The sequence below is a fragment of the Macrobrachium nipponense genome, chromosome 9, assembly GCF_015104395.2.
Source record: "Macrobrachium nipponense isolate FS-2020 chromosome 9, ASM1510439v2, whole genome shotgun sequence".
Taxonomy (NCBI): Eukaryota; Metazoa; Arthropoda; class Malacostraca; order Decapoda; family Palaemonidae; genus Macrobrachium; species Macrobrachium nipponense.
In genome coordinates, this window is record NC_061110.1 from 92,220,433 (window position 1) to 92,245,544 (window position 25,112).

A 25,112-nucleotide genomic window follows, 5' to 3' on the forward strand; every position below is an offset into this window, starting at 1 on the left:
GTATTTATGTATTTCATAAGAGCTTAATATAATTGAGATTATATATTTTTTGTAGCATGCAAATAAAAAGTTCAAATTGTAATTGATCATTTATATTTGCTGTTATAAGGATTATTCAGTTAAAAAATCAGTGGGATATCTTGGGATTCACAAAACCTTTTTTCCAGTATTGTTAATTTTTATTTTACACTAAAACCATACATGTTAGGAAGCTGAAATTTTTATATTGTATGTTGCTCAAAATACTAGTCTTATATATGTATAAGAAATTTGAATTTTTATATTTTTAAGAATACACACAGTGGTACATCCTCTTAATCTATTTTTCTTTCTAGTGTCATCCCTATATGGATATTCTGTCCCAATATTGCTGTTTTTGTGTGTGTGTGTGTGTGTGTGTGTGTGTGTGCATACAGTAATACCCCAAACTTATGTGAGGTTAGGTTCCAGACCCCTCACACAAATGGAATTTTAGCGAAAGTTTGACACAGTCTCTAAAAATGCTAATTAATGCAGGCTTCTAGTTTCAATACTAAATATGACCCTAATCATGCTCCCTAAATATTAAGCTAACTTTTAAATGAAATTAAAGTTACTGTAATTTCATTTAAAAGTTAACTTAATACATTACCCTTAAAGGAATAAATAAATGGTAAAAATATAGGAGTGTGTGAAGATTACATACTATGGAGAGAGAGAGAGAGAATTAAGTAAAAATTATTGATTGTTAATCAACAATCCTCTTCCTCCTGTCACATTACTTGATATATTTGACAACTCTGGACTTGGGAGCTTCTGGTGGAGTTATATTATTATTATTGATATTTAAAAATATTAATAAACATATAGTGGATGTACCATAAAAATTCTCTCGGTAAGAGAGAGATAGAGAAGAGTTGTTCTCACTTAAAAGTGAAATTGAAAGGTTATTTCTTTAAAATAGTCACATACGAATTTTGTAATTACTGTTTTACTATTATTAATATTTGAAAATATTAATGAACAGTACATACTACACCGTAAAAATTCTCTCATCTCAGTTAAAGAGAGAGAGAGAATTATTATTTTTATTAGTTAATGTTATTCAATTTACAAATAAAATCTTGAAAACTTATAAATTACATAAAAAAATTAAACAAAACACTTGCAGGGTTTCTCCTGGGTTTGAAAACATTGCATTTGTGTTAGCATGTCTGTGAAATACTTGCGTATGGTAATTAGTTAGGTTCCAATGAAAAGTTCACACTATTGTGAATTTGCGCATCTCAAATGTCGTAAGATTGAGGTATTACTGTATGTGCAGTTTATTTATGGAATTTATATTTCATGTTCTGTTATTAAACTTGGTGACTACTTTATTTGCAGATTGTTAATTGATGTTGGGAAGTGTATTTAATTTTTTTATGAAATATTTTTAATCCACATTGAGGACTACGGTGTGTTTTAATCATTTCAAGAGGAATTTGGGTATTTTAATAATTTTATGATTACTGGTGTATTTTGATAATTTCATGAGGACTGTGTTGTATTTTAATAATTTCATGAGAGCTGTGGAGTACTGTATTTTAATAATTTTATGCCCATTAGGTGCTAATTGAATATCTCGCATTGGTGGTGATTTATGAAACATGGCATACTATGCGATTTACTTTTGCTTCATTACTGTTTAGTATTTGATTTTCATTGTCTTGCCGTTTTTATGTCTTACCACATCCTTTGTCGCTGACTGGGTACAGTGTTATTTCTTCTTATACTTTTTTAGGGTTTTAATATATTTTTGGTCATTACTGTATTACTTCTGTTTTTTCATATATTTTAGGTCTTACTGATACATTTAGTTTTTTTTTTTTTTAAACACTATTGGAAGACCTCTGATTACATGTTATGTTACTATTTTCTTCTGAGTCCTTATCTTTTCATAATTTGTAGAATCATCTGCTTACAGGGAGATGAAGATTTTATATATGAGTTGATATTTATTCCAAATATATAAGTTTGTTTATTATTTCCCCTGGGATTCCTGTAGTAGTTTACTGCATTGTTTGATTATCATTCCCTTTGCTCCTTCAAGTGTTTTGGTTATCTGCAATTTTGTATGTAAATTTTATGGTTGGCAAATTAGATCCCTTTATTGTCTGTTGTAAATTTTTCTCTCTCATAGACATGCCTTTTTCATCTTGTGGTACTTTTTGTTTGGTGTTGATTCATGATGATGATCTAGACTAATCAACACAAGTTAGTGTTGAGTCAGTACAAATTAGTGTTGTATAATCACAAGGTCAGCAGTATGTACAGTTGCTACCATTATTATTAATATTTTTTGTAACCTTATTAACTATAATTTTTGCCATTAACCCTCTTACGCCAATTGGGCGTATTAAACGTCGAGTCAAAATGTCTCTCGTATGCTGATTGGACGTATTATACGTCGACTCAAAAATGTTTTTTTTAAATTCGCGGGAAAATACTTATAGGCCTACCAGCCAAAAACTTTTGAATCACGCGCCTTGGGGGATGCTGGGAGTTCACGGATTAAGGCGTTCTTTTGTTTACAATCGTTACGCAGGCGCGCAAGCGCGAATTTCTTTCTGATCGCATTAAAAAGTATCAGTGACATATCTCAAAAATTCTTTCGTCACTTTGACATAATTTTTGCACCATTTTAAAATATCTGTTACATGGAGTATTATATACGAAAATGTGCGCAATTACATGCAAAATACAATAAAAAATACTCATGATTGTAGCTTTTATCAGTTTTGAAATATTTTCATATACATAACGATAATTGCCAAAATTTCAACCTTCGGTCAACTTTGACTCTACCGATATGGTTGAAAAACGCAATTTTAAGCTAAAAATCTTATATTCTAGTAACATTCAATCATTTGCCTTCATTTTGCAACAAATTGAACGTCTAGCACAATATTTCGATTGATGGTGAATTTATGAAAAAACTTTTTCCTTGCATCCGCGCGGTAACTCTTCCGATAAATTTTTTCGTGCGATTGTCCTAATGTTTGCACCATTTTAAATTTGCTGTTACATAAAGTTTTATATATGGAAATGTGTGCAATTTCATGCACAATACAACTAAAAACAACCCATGGTTGTAACTTTTATCAGTTTTGAAATATTTTTATATAAATAACGATAAGTGCAAAAATTTCAACCTTCGGCCAACTTTGACTCTACCGAAATGGTTGAAAAACGCAATTGTAAGCTAAAACTCTTATATTCTAGCAATATTCAATCATTTACCTTCATTTTGCAACAAATGGGAAGTCTCTAGCACAATATTTCGATTTATAGTGAATTTATAAAAAAAAAAAAAAAATTCCTTACGTCGAAATGTTTGCACCATTTAAAATTAGCCATTACATAAAGTTTTATATATGAAAATGTGCGCAATTTTATGTAGAATACAAAAATAAATGATTGAAGGTTGTAGCTTTTCTCTTTTTCGAAATATTTGCATATAAATACGATAAATAGAAAAAAAACCATGTTCGGTCAACTTTGACTTTACCGAAATAGTTGAAAAATACAATTGTAAGCTAAAACTCTTACAATCTAGCAATATACAGTCATTTATCTTCATTTTGAAACAAATTCGAAGTGTCTAGCACAATATTTAGATTTATGGTGAATTTTTAAAAATAACTTTCTTTCCCTCCGCGCGCCGATTCGTGGCCGAAAATCTCTGAAATGCGTACGTCGCATTACCCTAATATTAACTAATTGAAGGTTGTAGCTTTTTTAATTTCCGAAATATTTGCATATAAAAAAAATATATAAAAATTTCGACATTTGGTGAAATTTAACTCGTCCGAAATAATCAAAATCTGCAATTCTAATCTAAAACTCTTACATTATCGTAATATTCAATCATTTTTCTTCATTTTGAAACAAATTGGAAGTCTCTAGAACAATATTTAGATTTATGGTGAATTTTTGAAAAAAATATTTGTTTACGTCCGCACGTTACGATTTCGTGCATCATTTTGTGATAATATTTTTTCGGTGTTGCTTTTATCGTTTTACAATGTATTATATATCAAAATGATTGCAATTTAGTGTATAATACAACAACAAAAAAGTAACTTGTTAGCCTTAACCTTGTTTCGCACAGCGCGATTTGAATACAATTATGTATGACAATTTTTTTTTTTGCTATCATATATCGCATTATTAACATATGATAATGATTTTTTTTTCATTTCTGAGGGTTGCATACTAAACTTCAGGCAATGACAAAAAAATGACCCAAAAATGAACTCTTAATCTTCAAAACTAAGTGCGCTGTGATTTCTTGAAAAAATTATTTTTTCCGCTTCCGCGCTCACTCCAAACCTGCCTCGGCATACGGGAGAGGTTTTGATTTTTAGGGCTTCGGCGTAAGAGGGTTAACATTGTCTATAGTTTTGTTGAATGTATAGTCAAAAGGAGCTTTCTTTTTTCTTTGTGTATGTAAATATTTCTTTTGTAAGATTTCTGTTTAACATAATTTTAAAGTTTTGGTGAGATTTTTGTCCAATGCCAAAAATCTTGGCAATTTTCAGTCCTAAAATGGGAATGAAATTAATCAAGATTGGTTCTAATTTGAGTTTTCCTTTTGTTTGTTTGTAATTGCATGATAGTCGTCAGTCTTTGATGTATTTATAGTAGTACTCAATATAATATTTGTCCATGTGTTTTCCATGCCTACCATATCAGGAATTTTATTTTAACGCCTACACTTTGAGATTTTAACAAATTCAGGAAGTGCATTTTCTTTCAAATAGAATACCAACTATCTTCCTAATATTGTTCTTGATGAAGTATGTAAGCTGTTAGAATGCAGTGGACTACATGTAAGTTTTACAGAGATATATGAAGCCTCAATTAAAGTAGGAATGGACCTCTCTCATATGGGCCACCCGAGGTTTTATACCCAGATATATGCAAGGCTTCTAGAGCTTGGAAAGCTGTCTGTTGTTGAGATTGGATCCAGTACTAGGAATTGAACTTTGCATTAGACACTCGCCTCACTTGACTTTGTCAGCTACTCCAGTTCTAAAGGTGGGGAGGCATTCTGTCCAACCTTACCCTCCTGGAGTGTTTCAAGATTGATCAAAATGTAGTCATAGTTGCTCATTAGTCATGAGCTCATGATTCATCCATACGGGTAAGAAACTTGAAAGAGTGAGTAGAAGGTAGGAAAGGCTAGTTAATTTAAATTTAGATAAGAGGAATTTACTATGACCAAGGTATGAGTTGATTCTAGGTAACTGTTCCTAGAGACTCCCTACTTAACAGGATACTAGAAACACTTTTATTATCACTCTTAATTACATTTAGAGTTTGGTTTTAATACCATCTTGATCGTTGCTTTAGTTTTCTTCACCTACATCTTGCTAATAACTAAGATTGGGAACAGAGTAATTTTCTCTTCCATTATTTTTAGTATATATTCATATATTTTTGGTCTTAACTGAGATGCAGTTGGCTTGTTGGTATTAGTTTTTTGTTATTCTGTGGTTTGGTGTTCTAGAGAACTTTTGAAGGGTCTCTGGATATTTGACAAATATTTTTCAAGGTTTGTAACATCATGTGATTTCAATAATACTCCCCTATACGAGGGACTCCCTCCAAATAATAATGATGATAAATAAAAGAAACTATAAACTAAATGAATAAGCATTACAAGTAAAACTTTGGCTCTTACTAAAACTAACAAAGTAGCAGATAAATGCAATAGGACCAGTGAAGGAAAACAAATCTTACTTCATTTTCTATATTCTAATGGAAATTTTGCATCTCTACAAATGAAGGACATAACATAAAGATTATTGAGGTCAGTGTTGTGCTTTGGTTTACAACATAATTTATGAGATGATCCACAACAGGTAGAAAATGACATCTGTACTTGAAAAAGAAAGATAAAAAAGGACTTAAAATGTCCTATCTTCCAAAAGACTAAATTTTTTTATGGAAATGCAACTGCAGTAATGGCTGGTAATTTTAGTGCTAATTTAGTTTTAAAACATCTTCAAAGGCAACCATATGTGATAAGTGTAGTTTATATGTTTATTTTGGGCTTACAGTACATTATTACTAAGAATGAAACTGCCCATGTATAAATGTATAAACTTAATGCTATTTCCTGCAGTGCCATACCAAACTTAGAAACAAGGTTAGCAGTGCAGTACAGTATTATGAAACAAATATGTTGAAAAAAAAATTTATATACTGTATGTATTCATTCTACAAATAAATACATTTGCACTAGTATTAAAATTAAAATTTAAGTCTTTACTGTATGCAAACATGAATCAGCTACTAATTAGATTATGTAATTTTACTGTACTGCATTGTACTGCTTTTGAAAGGGTTTTAATTGAAACAAATATTTTTAAAACTGTACAGGTATGTTAAACCACTAACATTTAAATTAGTACTGTATTGTCATAAATGATTTTAACCAAACCATTGCATGATTTCTACTCTTTCTTAGTGCTGGTAAAGAGAGTAGCCTTAGCTATTATGCCAAGTAAGATCAGTAGAATGATTTCATTAATTGAGAAGAAATCATAATCGTTCATTGTAATTTTCAGTTGCACTGTGCAGCTATTACATGGGATGCTCAGTATAGCAGATTTGCCAACTGAACTATGAGATTAATCTAATTGAGGAGTTTTTCTATTTAAATACTATGATTGAGTTTAAGGCTTTTATTCACAAGATACCTAATTGAAAGGCAACAGAATTTCTAAAGAATTGCACTTTTATCTGAATGTTAACTGACAAATGGAAAATTGAAATTAAATGCATCAAGTATAAATAGCTAATGATACAAAAACATTGCCACTCCACAATGAGGGCAAGTAAATAAGAAAGATACTACAAAGTACAGTACAAATTCTACACAATAAATATTAATATATTATGAGCTGTGAAATAAATTATGAATAAATTAATAATAAATTAGGTTTTATAGGAAATGCATATTAAGTACAACAACGCTTTGGTTTCATTTTGATACATAAATGCTGTAACACAGAAAAGACAATTTAAATGTAATTCTAAAAAGAAGAAAAGAGATTCTCTTCACCTTACATGAGGGGTTGAATCTTAATACCTAATACTATACAAATATTGCACCAAGGTGTAAACTGAGTATTTTTAATTAAGTATTCTTGGTAGAACAATGGGATCTGATACTCTTCTAGAGCTAATACAAAGAACAATATCACAAAGAGCATTCAACTCTATACAAGTCAAAAGTTCAATCAACCGTTTGTACTGATGTTGGCTATCAGCTATCACTTGCTGTGGTGCATACTGTCATAGAGTCAAATTAAATTATTTGAAAAATCTTAAAAACTGCTTTTGTGACTAAAATGTATTGCACTCTCAAAAGATTTACTTGGACAATATATGCAACCTCAGGGAAATACAGAAAAGGAACCACTAACAGCATGTCCTCCCATTCTTACCATGAAAGATATAGGTTAATATTGTGGTTAGAAAATGATATGTTACTTCGGCACATTTCTATTCATTTTGCTTCTAAATTTTTCTCACAACTATTTAAGTATGCCTTTTTTCCAAATATGAAATTAACCAGAATTCAACAACTACCTGCTGTTATACAAAAGAAATATTTACTAAGCAATTAAGGGCAAAAGTGATTGTAGCATTCAACCCATGTAACAATACATATCAGCACATTTCATGAATTTTCTATGAAAACTGTTTTAAGAAGTAAAAAGATGGATACAATGGGAGCACTTGCAATTAATGCCAATTCGTCAGACTGAAAAATGACTAGATATATGTATACTTGAGTTCCATGAACTAATAAAAAAAATAAGACTAGAGACATCTCTGACCATCTACGAGTTTCATTTTTACCTGTACGTAAATTCTGACCAACTATGATTTTAATTTTTATCTACATAAAAAAAGTTTCATGGCACCATACAACAACTGAGCAACATACAATTACTGTGCCTAAATTAAGAAGAAATTTATTAACAAGCTCACCCTATAGGTCAAAGGTGGCCACATAACTAAAAGCCAAGTTTCATATGGCCTACCAAGTAAATACATAACTAACAACTGTCTAATTCATGACCACTTACAAATTGTTACTGCCATAGGCCACAAAACTAATGTAAGAACAAATAGTTACAATATTTATGGCTGAAATAAAATTTCAAATAAGATGCTAAATCTGTGACAGCTGTTAGCAATATTGTAAGAAAGTTATGTTAGCTGGATTGCCAAACCAAACCTATTCGATACTAATAGAACAAGCCTTAATCTGCCTGTGACAGAGCCCTATAAAAACCAATGTAAATGTTTTAGTTTTTAAATATATATTAGACCGCAGAAAATATGTTGTTTCCAATATTCCCATCATATTTATCTGTACAACTAAAACTGCAACAGCAAGAAATAAACATTCATAATCACAAGACAAGCAATACATATAGAAATTAGTATTTACAGATGAGTGAGAATTTTATTTGAAAGCAACAGTATTTTAAACTTATGTATGATATGCATATCAGAATTAAGCAAGAAGCTATCTTTTAATAAGTTTACAAAAGTCAGTAATCAAAGATTAAAGAGAAAAATATAAAAAGTAAAATAGTGCATAGATAAAGGCTAGAAAAATGAAAGCTAAGCACTATAATTTAGCAATAATCACTAATAATTTAGCAATAATCACAGTTAATCCTAATGGTCTGAGATATATACAATTTAAAAATACTGGTAATGGTGGTCAATGGTCTGAACAGACTAGAAAATTCAAAGTATTTATTGGAATGACTTTGTAAAGTGAACATTAATGACTGAAAATATTTTGATGATAAGAACAACTACTAATATAAGGGGCCTGAGTTAAATTATTTCCCGAATGAATTCTGTAAAACGAGAACAACATAAATCAGCAAACTCAATCAAAGACAAAATTATCGTAAACTCATTGAAGAATTACATTTTGAAATGGGTTTTCAACAAATTGTCTAATATAGTCTCTTCAGTTTGGTATAAAAATGAAATTTAACATGATGACAATGAAACCAATAATGAAAAATTGATGATGATGATGATGCTACAAAAAAATGGATATATAAAGAAATAACTGAAAGGAATGAAAAGTTCTCTATGAAGTAATCTAGTCTTTTACAATGATGTTGAGTAATGTTTTGATGAAGTACCTCTTAACATCTTTCCGGCTAAAAAGACTTAAATGCCCAATGCACAGGATAGCTAACATGAGGGATGGAAATATTAGCAAGATGCTGAAAATACTTATATCTTTATCTTTCAAAGTTTTGTTGAGGGACGAGTTTTGCGGGACTTTGCATTTTACACAGCCAATGTCAACATACCTCCAGGTCAAATTACTGCACAAATCAAGAAATATGGTGTACATAATTTTTAAAAGGTTTACAGTGTACAAATTCTGATAAGAAAAAATATATATATATATATAAAAGAGTCCCTGTCTGCAAATAAGGATTCCTCAAAATCATGTTGTGAAGCTTGTAGCACAATTAAAGCTCCTGTCAAACATTACTGTTTTGCACTGCTGATGAAAAACAGGTACTATGATTTTTTCCTGTAAATTTGCCATATGTATTAAATAGTTACAAAGAGGTCATATAATGTGTAACAACAACAATGTAATATAATAATAATAATACAATAAACTAGTAATCCGAGTGATTTAACTTGAGAAACATTACAAAATATTATTTTATGTTTGACTGCTCATAGTAAATAAATACAAGGTATATAAGGGTTGGGTTAAATTAAATCGATTACTAGATCTGGCTGCAACAGTACTATAGTAGTACGTTAATTTGAAAAACATTCTTCAGAACAACTGAACGCTCTCAAAGATGTTTTGCATCAAATAATTTTATTATTTCTGGCTGAAAATGTGCTTTAAAAAAGTTGTAATTAGGACAGTGCTTAGTCATGCTGCTTCTATTTTAGTGTTTAATCCTTCTACTACTTGCATTATACTTCAAGTATATTTTGCTATGTTAAACCATGCTGTAAAAAATTTATTTTCATTATGAATATGTACATTCTTTATTTTTGTATGCTCAAATTTTGTAATTTGTGCTCATCAAAATTAAATCTTTTTTTTCTTATGTGTTTGCATTTAATGCCATATCTCACAAAAGATATGAATCTTTTAGAACGCTGAGAAATGTCTAACATCATTAAATATGAATTGCTCTACATATTTCCTTTACAAAGCAGTAAAATGCTGACAGAAAAGTATGTTGGCAAACCTGGATGTAGACATATGCAACAGTCCATTTTAACTTTTGAAATGCATGTTCCAACTATAAGTACATACTTGATGCTCAAAACTACATACTATGACAACAGTGATTTAAAATAATGTTTTCTAACTTGTAAAGAAATGTCTCAAGTATACAACTTTCCTTGCTATTGCAAAACTTTGTTTTTTTGGACGAAATACAGTTTTTCTAGTACAGATAAACTTGCAGTCACACAAAAAATAAACAGGGAAAACTTGATGCAAACAAATGTTGGCGACTAGCTGAAACAGTGATGAAAGGATGCTATGCTGTATCTCCTATGTTATTGCTATTTTGTCAAAGGGAAATGAGATCCATTGACAAGAACTGTTCTACAGTATTTACGTTGGGGAAGTCAAGGCATTTCTGTCTTATGTGCTAATTCCTGACATTTAGCATCACCAAAAGACAGCTGGATACACTGGTTCACATGCCTGATGTATGTAGAATTATCAGTGTCTTCTTGCTCTTAGATTTTTATTTTTTTAATCTCCTTATGAAAATTCCAATCAGAGGAATTATATGCATGACCTCTACATGTACCACTGCATATGAGTATTTTACCAAAAGGACAAGCTGTACTTGAAGACACATTCTATTCCTCACAGGTGGTTGGCAATCCAATTTACAAAGTGGTCGTTTTCTTTTTTTCATTGAAAAAGGCCAAAATTTACTTAAAATTTTATAAAATAAAGATGATCAAGTTGAAAACCCAGATCTGTAATAGAAAGTGTCTTAAACATGACTATAGAGGTTACATCAATAATGTACTCAGCAATATGAAAACAATATTCACTGGAACTGACTAGAGCAAATAAACACAATACGTACATATACTTGCTGACAAGTATAGGATGAACACTGCCACGCTAACACACAGAGGCTTTTAAATTAACATCTCATCATTCAGCAGGGTAACTTATTGAACATTAACAGAAAAAAGTAAGCCCATCATTTTCCAATCTTATAATCTTGAAAATTAATGTACTGCATTGTATAAACTACATTACACTACAGTAATGTGTACAAGATTGAAAATCAAGGCAACTTATAAAGTAATTTCATACATCAAACTTTTTTTTTTACAGATATTCTATGACTGCTTCTACAGGATGAAGGCAAGATTGTATAAAAACAAATGTCTTTTGCAAAAGAATTATGATCCTAGATTATTAATCTCTATATTCAGCAACTTCAAACAATAAACATTTTCTGAACCAATAAGCAATCACTTACTTAAGCATGTCTTGCATATTTCTGATAATGTTCTCATTAATTACCTACTGTATGAAGGAGAACGAATGCGACTCCACGATCTACTACGAGTTCTGCTGCGACTTCGGCTCCGCGACCACAAAGACGATTCAGATGAAGAAGGGGAAGGAGGAGGGGTTGGCCGATGGTAAGGAACTGGTCGTTTCCTTGCGCTGTACCCATAATTAGTGCAGTTAGTTATATTAATATTGTTAGTAATATACTACAGTATACACTGCATTAATTAGCTTTGCAGCACATTAACCATGATTATGATTAGTCATTACATTGATCCCTCATCCTTTTTTTTCCCGTCCAGCAGATGTTAGTGATATTATATATTACAGTGTGTTAGCTCCAATACATCATGCAACTCAAAGAAATGTTATTATTCAGTGTAATCAACAATGAAGTATTTCACCAAATTGAAAATAAATGTGAAAACTTGCTCAAATTTCTAATTAAAATTTATTTCATCTTCAAAAGGGACACCACTCACCTTTCGTGAAATACATAAGTCAAATGGCGAAACAAACTGTACTGAACAAAGAAGCATTCCAGCATTCCAAGCATTCAAACTACAAAAATAAAAATAAGATACTAACCTAAGAAAGTAACAACTTAAGCTTCAGTAAAGTATAGTACTGTGTACTGCCTGGAAAAAAAATAGTTTGTCACAGTTTGTTGGCAAAGAGAGAGTGTGTGCGTGTGTTTTTTCAGCATTTCTAAATTTTGGACAGGAATAAATGAAACTTTCTAAACTATCTCGAAGTAGATCCTTACAATCTCTATCAAAAAACCTTTACACAGCAAATAATTTTTATATAATTTAAATTCCTTCTTCCTTCTAGACCTCCCTTAAAAAAAAACTTGCCAGTAGAAGCAACATCACTTCAACATGGAATGTTCACAGTCTTCAGTTGTAGACATGTAACAAGCTAGGAGGTTTTGGAATCAGTAGAATCTATTTTCACCACTTGGGATTGGAATGTTGTAATACTTTCTCATTCTAATAAGATCAGATTTTTCTGCACTCATCAAAATGAACTTCATAAAATAGGAAAAAGTATCTTGGCTTAGATTGAGGTTCATATTTTGAGATGAGATAATGGTACAACCGTGATGGGAGTGTCTACCACTGGATTATGATTAAACCCAAGAGACATTCTTATAACTTAAGGAGTTGCAGCTAGGGGCTGAAGGGACGCTGCAAAGAACCTTAAGTAATGACTCTAGTGCACCATTGGAGAGAGGTGCACTGACAACTCTACCCCTGTAAAGGGTTGATACTTTCGGGAAGATTCATGGGGTTCTTTCCAGTTTGCTCACTATGATAATTAAAAGGGTTGATTGTATTCATTCAATACTCGATTTAATACTCGTATTCTCATTCTCAACAAATGGATTAGGCCTCCACTTATGCCTCTTCATTTCTGTATGGTAGGGTTCGGGGTGGATATGTGGGAATTGGTTCCTAGTGTCGTTAAAATTTTTTAAGTATGTTCTTTAGATATCTTAGTACTAATGTCAACTTTGGGTGCTTTTGTGGAAAACATTGGTTTGTTAGTGACTCCTTGATTGTCACAAGTACCTTTAGTCCTCAAAATCCAAGAAAGAATGAGAAACTGTATGCAAAGGAATAAGGTAGTAATAGTTACAGTAGGCAAGAAGTAATTCACATTTTGAACTAAAAGGCTGAGAAGCAACAGGTGATAAGTAAGTAAAATTGTACCTGGGGGTACATGAACCTACTTCATGTAACAACCATTTGACCAAAGAACTAAATCAAAAGATAAGGGACTTAACCATCCTTGGTGTCCACCGGGGACAAAGCCAAATGTACTCGTAGGGACTGAAGATGGCTGCTCAAGGTGGAAGGTGAAGATAGTTTGAAATTTTTTCACCATATAAAAAAATATTAAAATAATTTATGACTTAGTTAATAAAATGTAGCACTCATGCATTCTTGAATTACTCCAGAGCTATTGTTTAGACTTTGGGGGTACACATACACTTTATGCTAAAAAAATTAATAGAGCAGACAATGTATGAACTCACCATATCCTCTAGAGTATGGTAAACCAAAAATAAAACATACATTGGAACTGTAGTGAACTACAGATCATTATCCATTGCATGAAGTAATATGTATGTAACACATGCTTCAACAGTAAAAAATGTTAAAAAATATATTTTATTTATCAAAATGTCCTAAAAATTGTATTGGTTGCTCATATTGTATTTACATGTGCTGTACTAAAAACTACAACATAAATCTAAACAAGTATAGCTTAAGTACAGTATGGTGCAGGTAAAAGAAATAAGACTTTATGAAAAAAATAAAAACTGATTTTAAGCAATTATAAAATGGAAGGCTATAAATAAAAAATAAAAACAAGCATACATTCATACATTTGAATAAACAAAGCATTACTATAGTAAATTCTAATTTCTTATTACTGATGAAGCTTTATCAAATCTAGTGCTAAATAAACAAAATGAACTGCTCTTATTTTAAACATAGGAAACTGTATTTTTCCCATCAAACTACAGCACTAGGATTAAGACTCACCTTGTTATTCTTCTTTTATCTAAGAAAGATGGTGAACCTCTCCTTCTGGGAATTGAGTGAGACCGTGAACGAGATCTAGTCCTAGTTCTAGATCGAGATCTGGATACAGAGCGACTGTAATGTCCGTAAGAGCGAGACCTAGAACGAGACCTACTCCTCCTTGATCTCGACCTAGAGCGTGACCTGGATCTGGAATATGTGTATGATCTCGATCTTGATCTTGGGGACCGTGAACGAGAACAAGACTGGGACCGGGACCGGGAATGAGGAGACCGAGACCTGGAAGGTAAACTATGTAATAAAAAGCAGAAGTCATAAGTTGTATCAAGGTTTGTGTATCAATGGGTAATCCAGTAAAACTACTTAACAACATACAGTAGTGCCTCAGGTTACGAAATTAATCAGTTCTGAAGCTACGTTTTACATGTAAATTGCCTAATTCGTTCCAAGCCCTACAAAAACACCACAGTAAATTTTATAATAAAGCTAAATTGACCAATAAACAATGAAATACAACAATTTGGACCATTCAATGCCTAACCTAACCGTTACTGTACCTGTAAATAAAGTGTACGTATTAGTGTACAGGGTACAAGAAATACTGTGTGTACACGTACGTATGTATGTAGTAAAATGTGGAACCTTACCTTTCGAGTAAGGCGATGTCCGAAAGTGGCTACAGAGGAGGAGGACAAACGGCAGAAAACATGAACATTTAAACTTTACGAAACATAAAAAAATGGCAGAAAACATTAACTTTAAACTTTACGAAATACATTAACAAATGGCAGAAAACATTAACACTTAACTTTATGAAAAACTAAAAATTAAATTTCTTTTTTTCGTCTCTATAGAAAGCATCCTCTTCTTTCCGTGAACTTCAGCAACATTCTTGGGACCCATGGCTAAAAACGTAAGTAATTAAGTTCACACACAACACGATAAAGTAACTTACAGTACAACGAAAATGAAATCACTAACAAGAATTTACGTTAACGAACGAAATCTACGTGAATGAACGAATTCTACGTGTGTACGATAACGCTGCCAAAACGAAATGGTTGAGGAACTCCCTTACGTAGATGCATGATGGGATAGATGCTGACCAATAGGAGAGCAGGATCTTATGGCAGTAACTAGCATCAGGAACCAACGGGAGAGCGGGAATGGTGGCAAGTCTAGCGAGTTGGCAGCGCACAAGTTTTGAAATTGTTCTTGGCGGCCCGGGCGAATCTCAGACTTTACAGTACACCCTTTCGTGACCTGAATTATTTTCGTACACAGAAGAAAAAAATCTTTGTCTTTGCCTTCGTTACCTGGATTTTTCGTATGTAGGGACTTTCGTATGTAGGGGTATGACTGTACAAACATTTTTAGATTTAAAGGCATAAATACCTGGGAGATCTCGACCTAGAAGCTGGAGAGCGAGAATGACGAGAAGGTGAACGAGACTGAGATGAAGATGGTGATCGTGAACTACGAGAGCTTCTTGAAGATGATCGACCTCTGCTAGAACTCCGTGAGTATCGACTATGTGCTGGTGAGCTAACTGCTATGCCACTATGAAAAATAAAGAATAAAACTTCATGTAAAATTTAATTTAACACAGCTCTTTGTTCTCATCTTTAGTTTTTGTAACAAAAGGCAAATATGTAATCACTTAGTTTCATATCTGATACAAAAATCACAAAGCAGTGAAATTAAATTCATCAATCATTTCCAACAATGATTTACCTTGAGTGTGGTCCTGGTGATTTTGTGGTTACTAGCCCTTCTATGTGTCGCCCATTTTGTGGAAGATTCGGCTCTTGTGATGCACTACTGCGCATAGTAGATACTTCAGCTAATTTTTTTGAGGTGTCATTCCATTTTGGGTTGATCTTGTTTGGTATTCCTAGCTTTGGCAAAGGAATTGATATGCATCCAATAGGACTCAGCTTTTTAGTTTCTTGTAGCTTTTGCTTGGATGGAATGCCAGGGGGTGACTTTACTATTGGGAGACCTTCAGGATTTTGTTTTATCCTCTCAACATTTGCATTTATATGAGAATCTGCTGATGGTGAGATGTTCAGCTCACTAACGGTGGACTTTTCACTAAATTCCACCTCTTGATTCTGATTTTTATTAAGCTCAAATTCCAAATTTCCACTGATTTCTGGTAAAGATGCCCCCTTAGGAGGAGTATCAACATCAGGTTCACCACTCCCATTCCGGTTCCTGCAAGTACTTTTTGTGTTAGGGTCTTCAACTTGTTCTCGGTCTTGGCCATCTCCAGTAGTATGCAATGGATCTTTATGGATTTCTTTATTCTTGGTATTGTCCCTTGGACTGTCCTTAACAGTGTGTTGACTTGGGGAATCGTCATCCTGTTGTCGTGCATTACACCTATCTGGTGAGGAGTCGACGTCAGAACAGTGTTGCTTCTTCGTACGAGATCGTGGAGCTTCAGGGGAGCTGGAGAGCAAGTATTTGGATTAACATACTTAAATAACTACTTATACCTTACAACAATTTCATTGATATTTTACAAACAAAATACTTAAATATAAACTCTACATTTGCTTACATATTAAAACAGATTTAACTGCATAAAACTATTTCAGCCGATATTTTTTTATAAGAAACTTACAATATTTATAACAAAATTTTTTTACTAACCTTGAGCTGCAAATGTTGCTTTTTCTTTGAGAAGAGGCAAAGAATACTATGACCTACTACTGTACTATAAGTTATCATGTTTTCATTCAACTAACCGAAGTAAAAAAAAAAAATCCTGGAATGCTACTAATACTGTGGACAGGAAGTCTGATTGAGTGAATATTTTGCATATTCTCAAAGCTCAGTATTATGGGCAACTTTTATTTTCTACATATAAATTTTAATTAACTCTACCTTCTTTACACACCTCTAAAAATATTGTAAATTTAAAAGATACTTTAAGTTAGTTTTAAGTAACTATAAAATATGACATACTACAGTAATCAAGACTTGATTGGAAAGCCCAGCATTTTGAAAAATTAAAATACTGGACCTTCAGCACAATAAGCATACATACTCTATACAGTATGCATACACATGTAATCAACTGTTGAAATGTAGTGGAATTCCATATTAAAATTCACACAGTACAATGAAAGAATAAAATATATTGATATTTTAAACTTGAAACTACTTGCTGTACGTTGCTGCTGAAAAATCCTATCTTTAACTGATTCCCATAATCAAGAGTGATAATTCAATCCTATACCTCATAGTGATAATTAAAAAAGACTTTAAATTCTTCATAAAGACTATTAAGCATGCAAATTTGGTGCTGACAATGTTGGTTCATGCAGTGTCAAACAGCCTACCATAACAGTCTCTGTATTCTGTTATGAAACATTCAGACTTGGGCCATGTGAATTTCTGATCAACAACTAAACATCCGCTCCTTGGTTTCTTGTACATAACATACTGCAAAATTCAAGTGCAAGCTGACAACAAAGAAGGAAAAATTAACAAATAAAATTAAAAACAAACAGAAACATTTTTATTGTGTAAATAATACAAGGCATGAATTTCTGCTGTGACAAAATGAAAAGACAAGCAAATAACTGATACATATTTTGTATTAGCAAACAAAGAACAGAACAATAATAAGGTTTCTAACAGTATTGAAAGTACAAAGTGGAATTTGTAAAATTGGTTTCTACAGAAAGCTTCATATATCTTTACAATACCTGTACATCAACATACACATACAGCACTGCTAATTCTACAATATCTGAAGCTTTACATAATTCATACTTGCAGAATTGGAGCAGTTGTAACTAAATCTGACATCAAATGAATTTCAATGGGCAATTATGTATACAGTAGCATAGCAAGGGTTAATCTAAGAAAGAGGTCATATCCTGAAGACAAGTGATCCTCACCTCTCTGCATGATGGTGTGGCCTTTTACGAGATCTCTCACGGCTTCGACTTCTCTGTGGGTGGTAGCAAGAATGGTAATTAGCAATGCGTGAATTAAACACTGTCAGAACTGACATTCAATTCACAGTCATGAGGGAATTTTTTAAAAGAGAAAGATAAAACTACCATGACTGTTCCCCGATCACATTATATATATACAGTATCCTTTAAAATATATAAATATATATATATAATGTTGATTCTATTATGGGTCAAAAGCATTATGGAATTAGGATGATGGAGTGTCAGTGAAAGGTTTATACTTGTACAGTATGTCAAAGCTTGTTGCAGAACTTGCAGCACAGGTTGTCGTAAAGCTGCAATTTTGCTTCACTTTTGAAAAAAAAGCTGTCTTATGTAATGATGGGTTTAGGATTAATGCTGTGCTACATATGTAAAACAGATCAGCCTTCAATTATGTCACTATAACAACCCTGAACATAAAACATCCTAAGCTTGAATTACTTTTGTCATTCAAATATAGAAGTAAATGTCTACAGTATAAAAATTAAAGGATACTGGATAGAAATAATGAAAAATGAATTCTATCAATAATCTATTTCACTCCATCAAAAATATTTAAGTACATGGGTAGCACAACTTAGGGACAAGATGTCAAGTTGTCTGCTAACTTAACAGAAACCATAGTAATTTTGGGATGAATATACACATAGTATATATGTAATATACACATACAAAATATTTCTAAACAGTACATAAACATATGCACATGTGTGCACATGTTGCTATGTATGAATAGATATATAAATTCTGTATACCGTATATACATACATATGCGTAAGTATATTGTTAATTAGTGTACTCATTTATGTAATGTGCATGTTTACATAAAATTGTGTAGATATGTATAGTAGTAGCACTTATATATGATACAGTGTGACTGCTTCAATATATGTATAGGTCCCCAATTTTCTTATTTATTTCTTGGTCCTATTTGTGGTCTTGGGTAATGATGAAAGAATGTAATGTTACTAGTTTTTACAATGAAATTATTACCAAGAACAGGTGGCACAGTGTAGGAGAACCTATTTCTCTATTTGTAGAGGTAAGCTGAAGGAAGAAAACTCAATACATCTCTATGTTATCACTGGAAGTCACTAAAACAAGAAAAAGCTATTTTGCTAATTTACATTATGCAATTTGCACTGATAACTGCAAGTAAAGGTCTTTGTTCATATGCAAGGACCTTTTCTGTGTATGTGAGAAGCATATATTGAATAAGAAATCATATCAAAATGCAAAAGAATATGTAAGTACTAATCCCCAATAAACAGTACTACTGTACAAAACATGCATACCATTCACTGTTCTAGATTAAAATAATTTAAAACTCCCCAAATCACCTGCTAGCTTTCTTTCCTAAAACACCGAACTCTTTCATTTAAGGCAAGTTTAGGTTCTTTCACCTGAAGGTAATTACAGTATAGTTCATAACAATTTGTTCAACCCAGAAAACATATTCATACCTGATCAATTTCCCTTGCAAAATAAAACCATGGCTAACATTAGCAAGAGTGAAAATATCTATTGAAAACATGAGAAACTCGCTTGGAATGCAATAAAGAATATGAATATAAATGGTGAAATTAAATACGATCTTGTAAATATATAAACATAAATATCTGTACATTACCCTTGGGAAATTATGGATGTCCCTTCAAATTACCAGGGTTAGGAGTGCCAACCCCTTACCCTGCAGATTTGAAAAACTACAAATAAATATTGGTCACCAAAACTGGGGTATTTTTTCCACCACCATAGCCTAAACTAGGCTAGGCTATTAGCAACTACTGGTCCAAGTAATACTGAGCTGGTCAGCTGAACTAAGAACACCTCATTACTTTTGATTCCTAGGATTCCTTTATAAAAATATATATAAACAGTAAACATGTTTACAACTACTGCATATACGCATTCATATAGCCTACATGATGGCTGAGTAAATGAAGAGTAAATGTTTGTATACCTCATCACATAAATGACACTTCTGTAAAATATCTTTGAAGGGATTAAAATTACAGTATAAATAAATAATCACACGCATCAATAACTTACTCTTTCTTGAATGACTTGTGGCAGTACTATTCACAACTTAATATAGTATTTAAAAAAATGGGCTATTTCATACGTGAAGCAGTTCCCGCAGATGCTGGCATTAAACATTTTAGTTCCAACTGCCTGGCATCTAATATTTTAGTTCCAACTGCCTGGCATCTAATATTTTAGTTCCCTACCTGGCATCTAATATTTTAGTTCCAACTGCCTGGCATCTAATATTTTAGTTCCAACTGCCTGGCATCTAATATTTTAGTTCCAAGTTCCTGGCATCTAATATTTTAGTTCCAACTGCCTGGCACTGAACATTTTAGTTCCAACTGTCTGGCATTGAACATTTTAGTTTAAACTGCCAAAAATTTGATCTAGTTTGGCTATTCTTATAGTACACAGAAGCCTGATGTTTATGTTATTTATACCTTTGATTATGTAGAATGTTTCTATCAACTGACCTCTACTCAATGCTTTTCTACTCCCCATTGGTATCCAATGTATCTGACTGATTGCTGGGTGAACTTGCTCTTGCCTGTACTGCTGCTGATTATTCGATTCCCTTACCCTGGGACTGTGGTCTAACAAGTACATCACATATATGAAGTTAGTACATCACATATATGAAGTTAGTACAGTCTCCTTTTCCCAAGAATGAAAAACTGACTTCTGATTTAACCAAGTGTTTCTTAGGCCTTATTTTCAAGACTCATAGATCTTTCATCTGTTAGCAGTCCTTTATCTAGTATACTTGCAAAGTAGAGTAATACACACTTGGTCTTCTTGTTTACAGCCATTTTACTGCATTCACCTATTTTCTCCTGGGCTTCTTGCAATGGGTTGTCATCCACAAACTTGCTTATTTTGCTTATCAGCCTAAAGTCCAGGTCATTTAAGTTAATACTGAGGTGCAACAGACCCAGCACTGAATTCTGAGACACACCACAACTCTTTTTACTGATAGATGATGTCCCACTGATGATGATTTTCTGTTGATTAGTTAGTCTATAACCAGTTAACTTCCTCTAAGATATATTTAAAACCATACTAGCTGGATATTGCACTCCTGAGGTGTTGTAAAGTTTTCAAATGAAAGCCATGTACTATTTGTTTTTTTTGTGGCTTTACATAATTTTTTTCACAGTTTTTAACCATTTAAACTTTTTTTTATGAAAACTTTTTTTGAGCCTGATGCTTAAATTTCCAAATGAAGGTTCCTTAGAGGAAAAATACTAATTTAAGGTATTTGCCTTGTTGGTTTGGCTACCTATTGTGATATTTATACCTGAGGAGTTCCAATGAGTTACAAGGGTTAGGATGTCTCAAAGACTTGTTAGTCCATCCGAGGAGACATCGTGTGCTCACTTATCTGTAGGAGCAGGTTTTACTATTCATTTGCAGTGTCCTAATGAGAGAGAGAGAGAGAGAGAGAGAGAGAGAGAGAGAGAGAGAGAGAGAGAGAGAGAGAGAGAGTTACAAGGATTAGGATGTGTCAAAGACTTGTTAGCCCATCAGAGGAGACATTGTGTGCTCACTTATCTGTAGGAGCAGGTTTTACTGTTCATTCAGTGTCCTAATGAGAGAGAGAGAGAGAGAGAGAGAGAGAGAGAGAGAGAGAGAGAGAGAGAGAGAGAGAGAGAGAGAGAGAGAGAGAGAGAGAGAGAAATTGTGTTCTAATTTTGCAAAATATCTTCATTAAGGCTAATTTTATAATAAATTTATATTATTGGGGTAATAGATATAATACTTATATTACAGTACTGTACATAAAACAGTGTTCCATGTAAATTAACCCTTACTATATATATATATATATATATATATATATATATATATATATATATATATATATATATATATATATATATATTTTTTTTTTTTTTCAAGACTACACATGTTGGTGGTTTGTGTCCATAACTTTCTATAATACATTTATCTATATTAAAAAAAGAATACATAAATTTATGATAAGTTTTTTACTGGTTTTCCTGACATTTCTAGCTGAAGCAAGTCTTCTGTAGGTTAATGCAGATTGGCAACAAGATCTAAGAACATTGCACTTGAATTATTTAACTGGTGACAAATTCATGAATAAGCAGAGTTGAAAACTTGAAACCTATGAATCGGAAGGTCAACTGTACAAGGCCCCTAGAAATTATCAACAAAACCTATTAGAAGTTTACAGATTGATGCAGCAAACTCTACTTGTCAAGCCTCATTATGTACTGAATGTGCTTTTACAAGAATTTTACTGCAGGGTTAACCAGATTATATTAGCAAAACCCTTTGAAATATACTCTTTGATTATATTATGCCTTCAGTATGTCTCTTTCTTGTAAAAATAAAAATTATGGAAAATAAGGAAATAAATAAAAGCTCAAATATCAAGAAATAAATGATCCCTGATATGTTAGCTTAGAAAACTAACAGGTTAACTTAGCTGTCAAAACATTTTCCAAGTTTTGAGTGTTTACATGGGAAAGTTACAATCAGCATGTCACCCAAGTTATATAAAAAAAATCAAAGCAGAGAAAATCCATGTTTTAAAACTGACTTCTTTATAGTCATGAACATTATTATCACTGGTAATTATGGTACCCCGCTTTAGATTTTTGAAAACACCAAAAACCCAAAACTAAGTCTTTACTGACCCTGTGAAAGCCAACAGTTTTACCAAGCTCGTTGGCCTGGGGATATAGTACATACTATTACTTTACAATAATGATGACAGTACTGTTGTAACAGTGACAAAACAGAACACCTTTTCCACTTCACAAAATACTGCATGCATTACCCAATAACTTAGCCTCTTGTGGCCTTGACATGCTTATAAACAACAGGAAAATCAATACAGAACAGCAGACTGTATCAATAACTACCTATTACTGATGCTAACTTAAAATTCAAAAATTTTTCGTGGAATAAGTTAAATATCTTTTATCTGTATATATGAAATAATAATTATTGATGTTTTGTAAATGACTCCCAATGATAATGAAAAGAAACAAAACATATTCCTCAGTCAAACATACCCCTACCATCCAACTCTGTCACCTATTCAGTGGTAGCATTATGTAAGATACGTAACTACTGCAGATTTTTATGCCATCTTTAAAACATTTGCACACACACACACACGCACCATTTTTATATAGGCTGTCTATATATTAAATAAGTATATATATATTATATATATATAGATAATATATATATATATATATATATATATATATATATATATATATATATACACACACAAACAAACACACATATACAAACAAAATTATGATAGGTGCAAAACTCTGAGATGAAAAATATTGTACATATACACAAAACAAGTTTATATGAGCTTGCCATTAACCCCCATTAAAAAATAAGCTCATTTTGTGCAAAATATAACCTAAATTCATGGAAGACACCAATTCATCAAGAAGAGTATAAATACAAATCTCAATGAAAGGTCTCAAAACAGAATTACTGAGTAAATGGTCTCCAATCCCTAACTAAGTGACTGTCTATTTCCCCTCTAACAGGCAACACAAGAGTATGTACACTGTAAACATAATGATCTTCACTCAGATAGTTGGCTTGCTGTGACAAATCACTCAAAGATAAGATGTTTAATTGAATAAACAAAAATACCAACAAATCAGTGAAGGCCAATCCACAGGGAAAGCAATTTGATATGGAGAGATTGAGCTCCATCTGGAATTTTCTGGGACCTTTGGCAATGGGTGAAGAAAAAGGAAACAAAACACAAATCTAAACACTTTCAACAATAAAGCAACACAAAATTGGGATTAGCTATATGGATGCAATAAAAACAGCTGTGGTAATGGAGTTTTTAGGAAGATGTGGGTCATAGGTAGCAGGGTGTCAAATTTTCCAGGAGCCAAGCACTGAGAAGAAAAACTCTAGATCATGCAAATTTAAACATAGAACATTGTGGTATTGAAAAAAATACAATGACCACCAGAAAAGAATGTTCAAAAGTGTCCTGTAAATAGTTATGAATAAAGTACTTTTTTATGGCTCATGTCCTAAAGCACAAAAAGTCTGTTAACTACTTAAAAATAAAAAAAAAACAAAGCTGAAGAGTCTACAATTAAGAAACAACTGCCTTGCTAAAGATTTGTAAAGCAGCTAGATGATGACAAGAAGGGCCAAACAAAAGCCCTGAATACAGTTCCACATTGTTTTAATGGTGAAGATGGATGAAAAACTGTCAATAGGTTTTAATTAGGATTTTTATGTTGTTTTGGTCATCCTCTTAAGCTTTAAGGAGCTGAAAGTCTGGGAGATGGAATAAAAACACTGCCAATCACATCAAGATATTAGACAAAATCTAACCACAATACTCGATGTTGTCCCCTCAAGTTATCCCCACTGAAATAGGAAAACAAAGATATGAATGAAATGCCAACAACAAGATGCCTTGCATTTACTAAATAACCTGAGAAAACACATGCAAATGATTCAAATCAAGATGAGAGAGCAGCGTGAGTGCAAAGATATGATAAACATAACACCTTGCTAACCTGAAATCCTATACCTACAGATAGTGATTTTTTAACAAAAGCAATGAAATGTGGAAAGACTAGAAAGCAATGCCTGACTGAAAGATCATACATATGCTTTCCCTAGCGTTATATCTGAATAGTCATGTTAAAACTGGATTTGATAGCAAGGGAGAGACTAATCCTTAATTCAGCTGTAGCTTATAATATTTATAACCTACATAAAAAAAAAGGGAAGGAAACACTAAACAGGACTATATAACTTTGAAAACATAGCAACCAAAAAATAAGGAAAATAATCGGGGAATACCACATAAGCAGCAGCCATAACGGAGGTATGATGCAGATCACCGAGATGTGTAGAGAAAGATGGCAATTAGCAAAACAGGTGGCCATAAAGGGTTACAAGGTACCA

The 25,112-nt window shown here is 32.4% G+C and overlaps 1 protein-coding gene across 4 annotated transcripts in view; it reads right to left on the reverse strand.

The window, feature by feature from the left end:
• Nucleotides 1–5,762: 5,762 nt before the first annotated feature.
• Nucleotides 5,763–25,112, reverse strand: part of LOC135218561 (SRRM2 protein homolog rsr-2-like) — a 181,096-nt gene continuing 161,746 nt past the window's right edge. For 3 of the 4 annotated variants that reach the window (XM_064254937.1, XM_064254935.1, XM_064254934.1), the window contains 5 exons: nt 18,075–18,127; nt 15,895–16,614; nt 15,556–15,720; nt 14,161–14,439; nt 5,763–11,761 (listed from right to left, as the gene is read on the reverse strand). In XM_064254937.1, the coding sequence (XP_064111007.1) occupies nt 11,611–11,761; nt 14,161–14,439; nt 15,556–15,720; nt 15,895–16,614; nt 18,075–18,127 (1,368 nt within the window). In that variant the 3' untranslated portion in view covers nt 5,763–11,610. Of the gene's footprint in view, nt 11,762–11,808; nt 12,244–14,160; nt 14,440–15,555; nt 15,721–15,894; nt 16,615–18,074; nt 18,128–25,112 lie in introns of those variants that run through there. The other variant, XM_064254936.1, reaches the window with a different exon arrangement.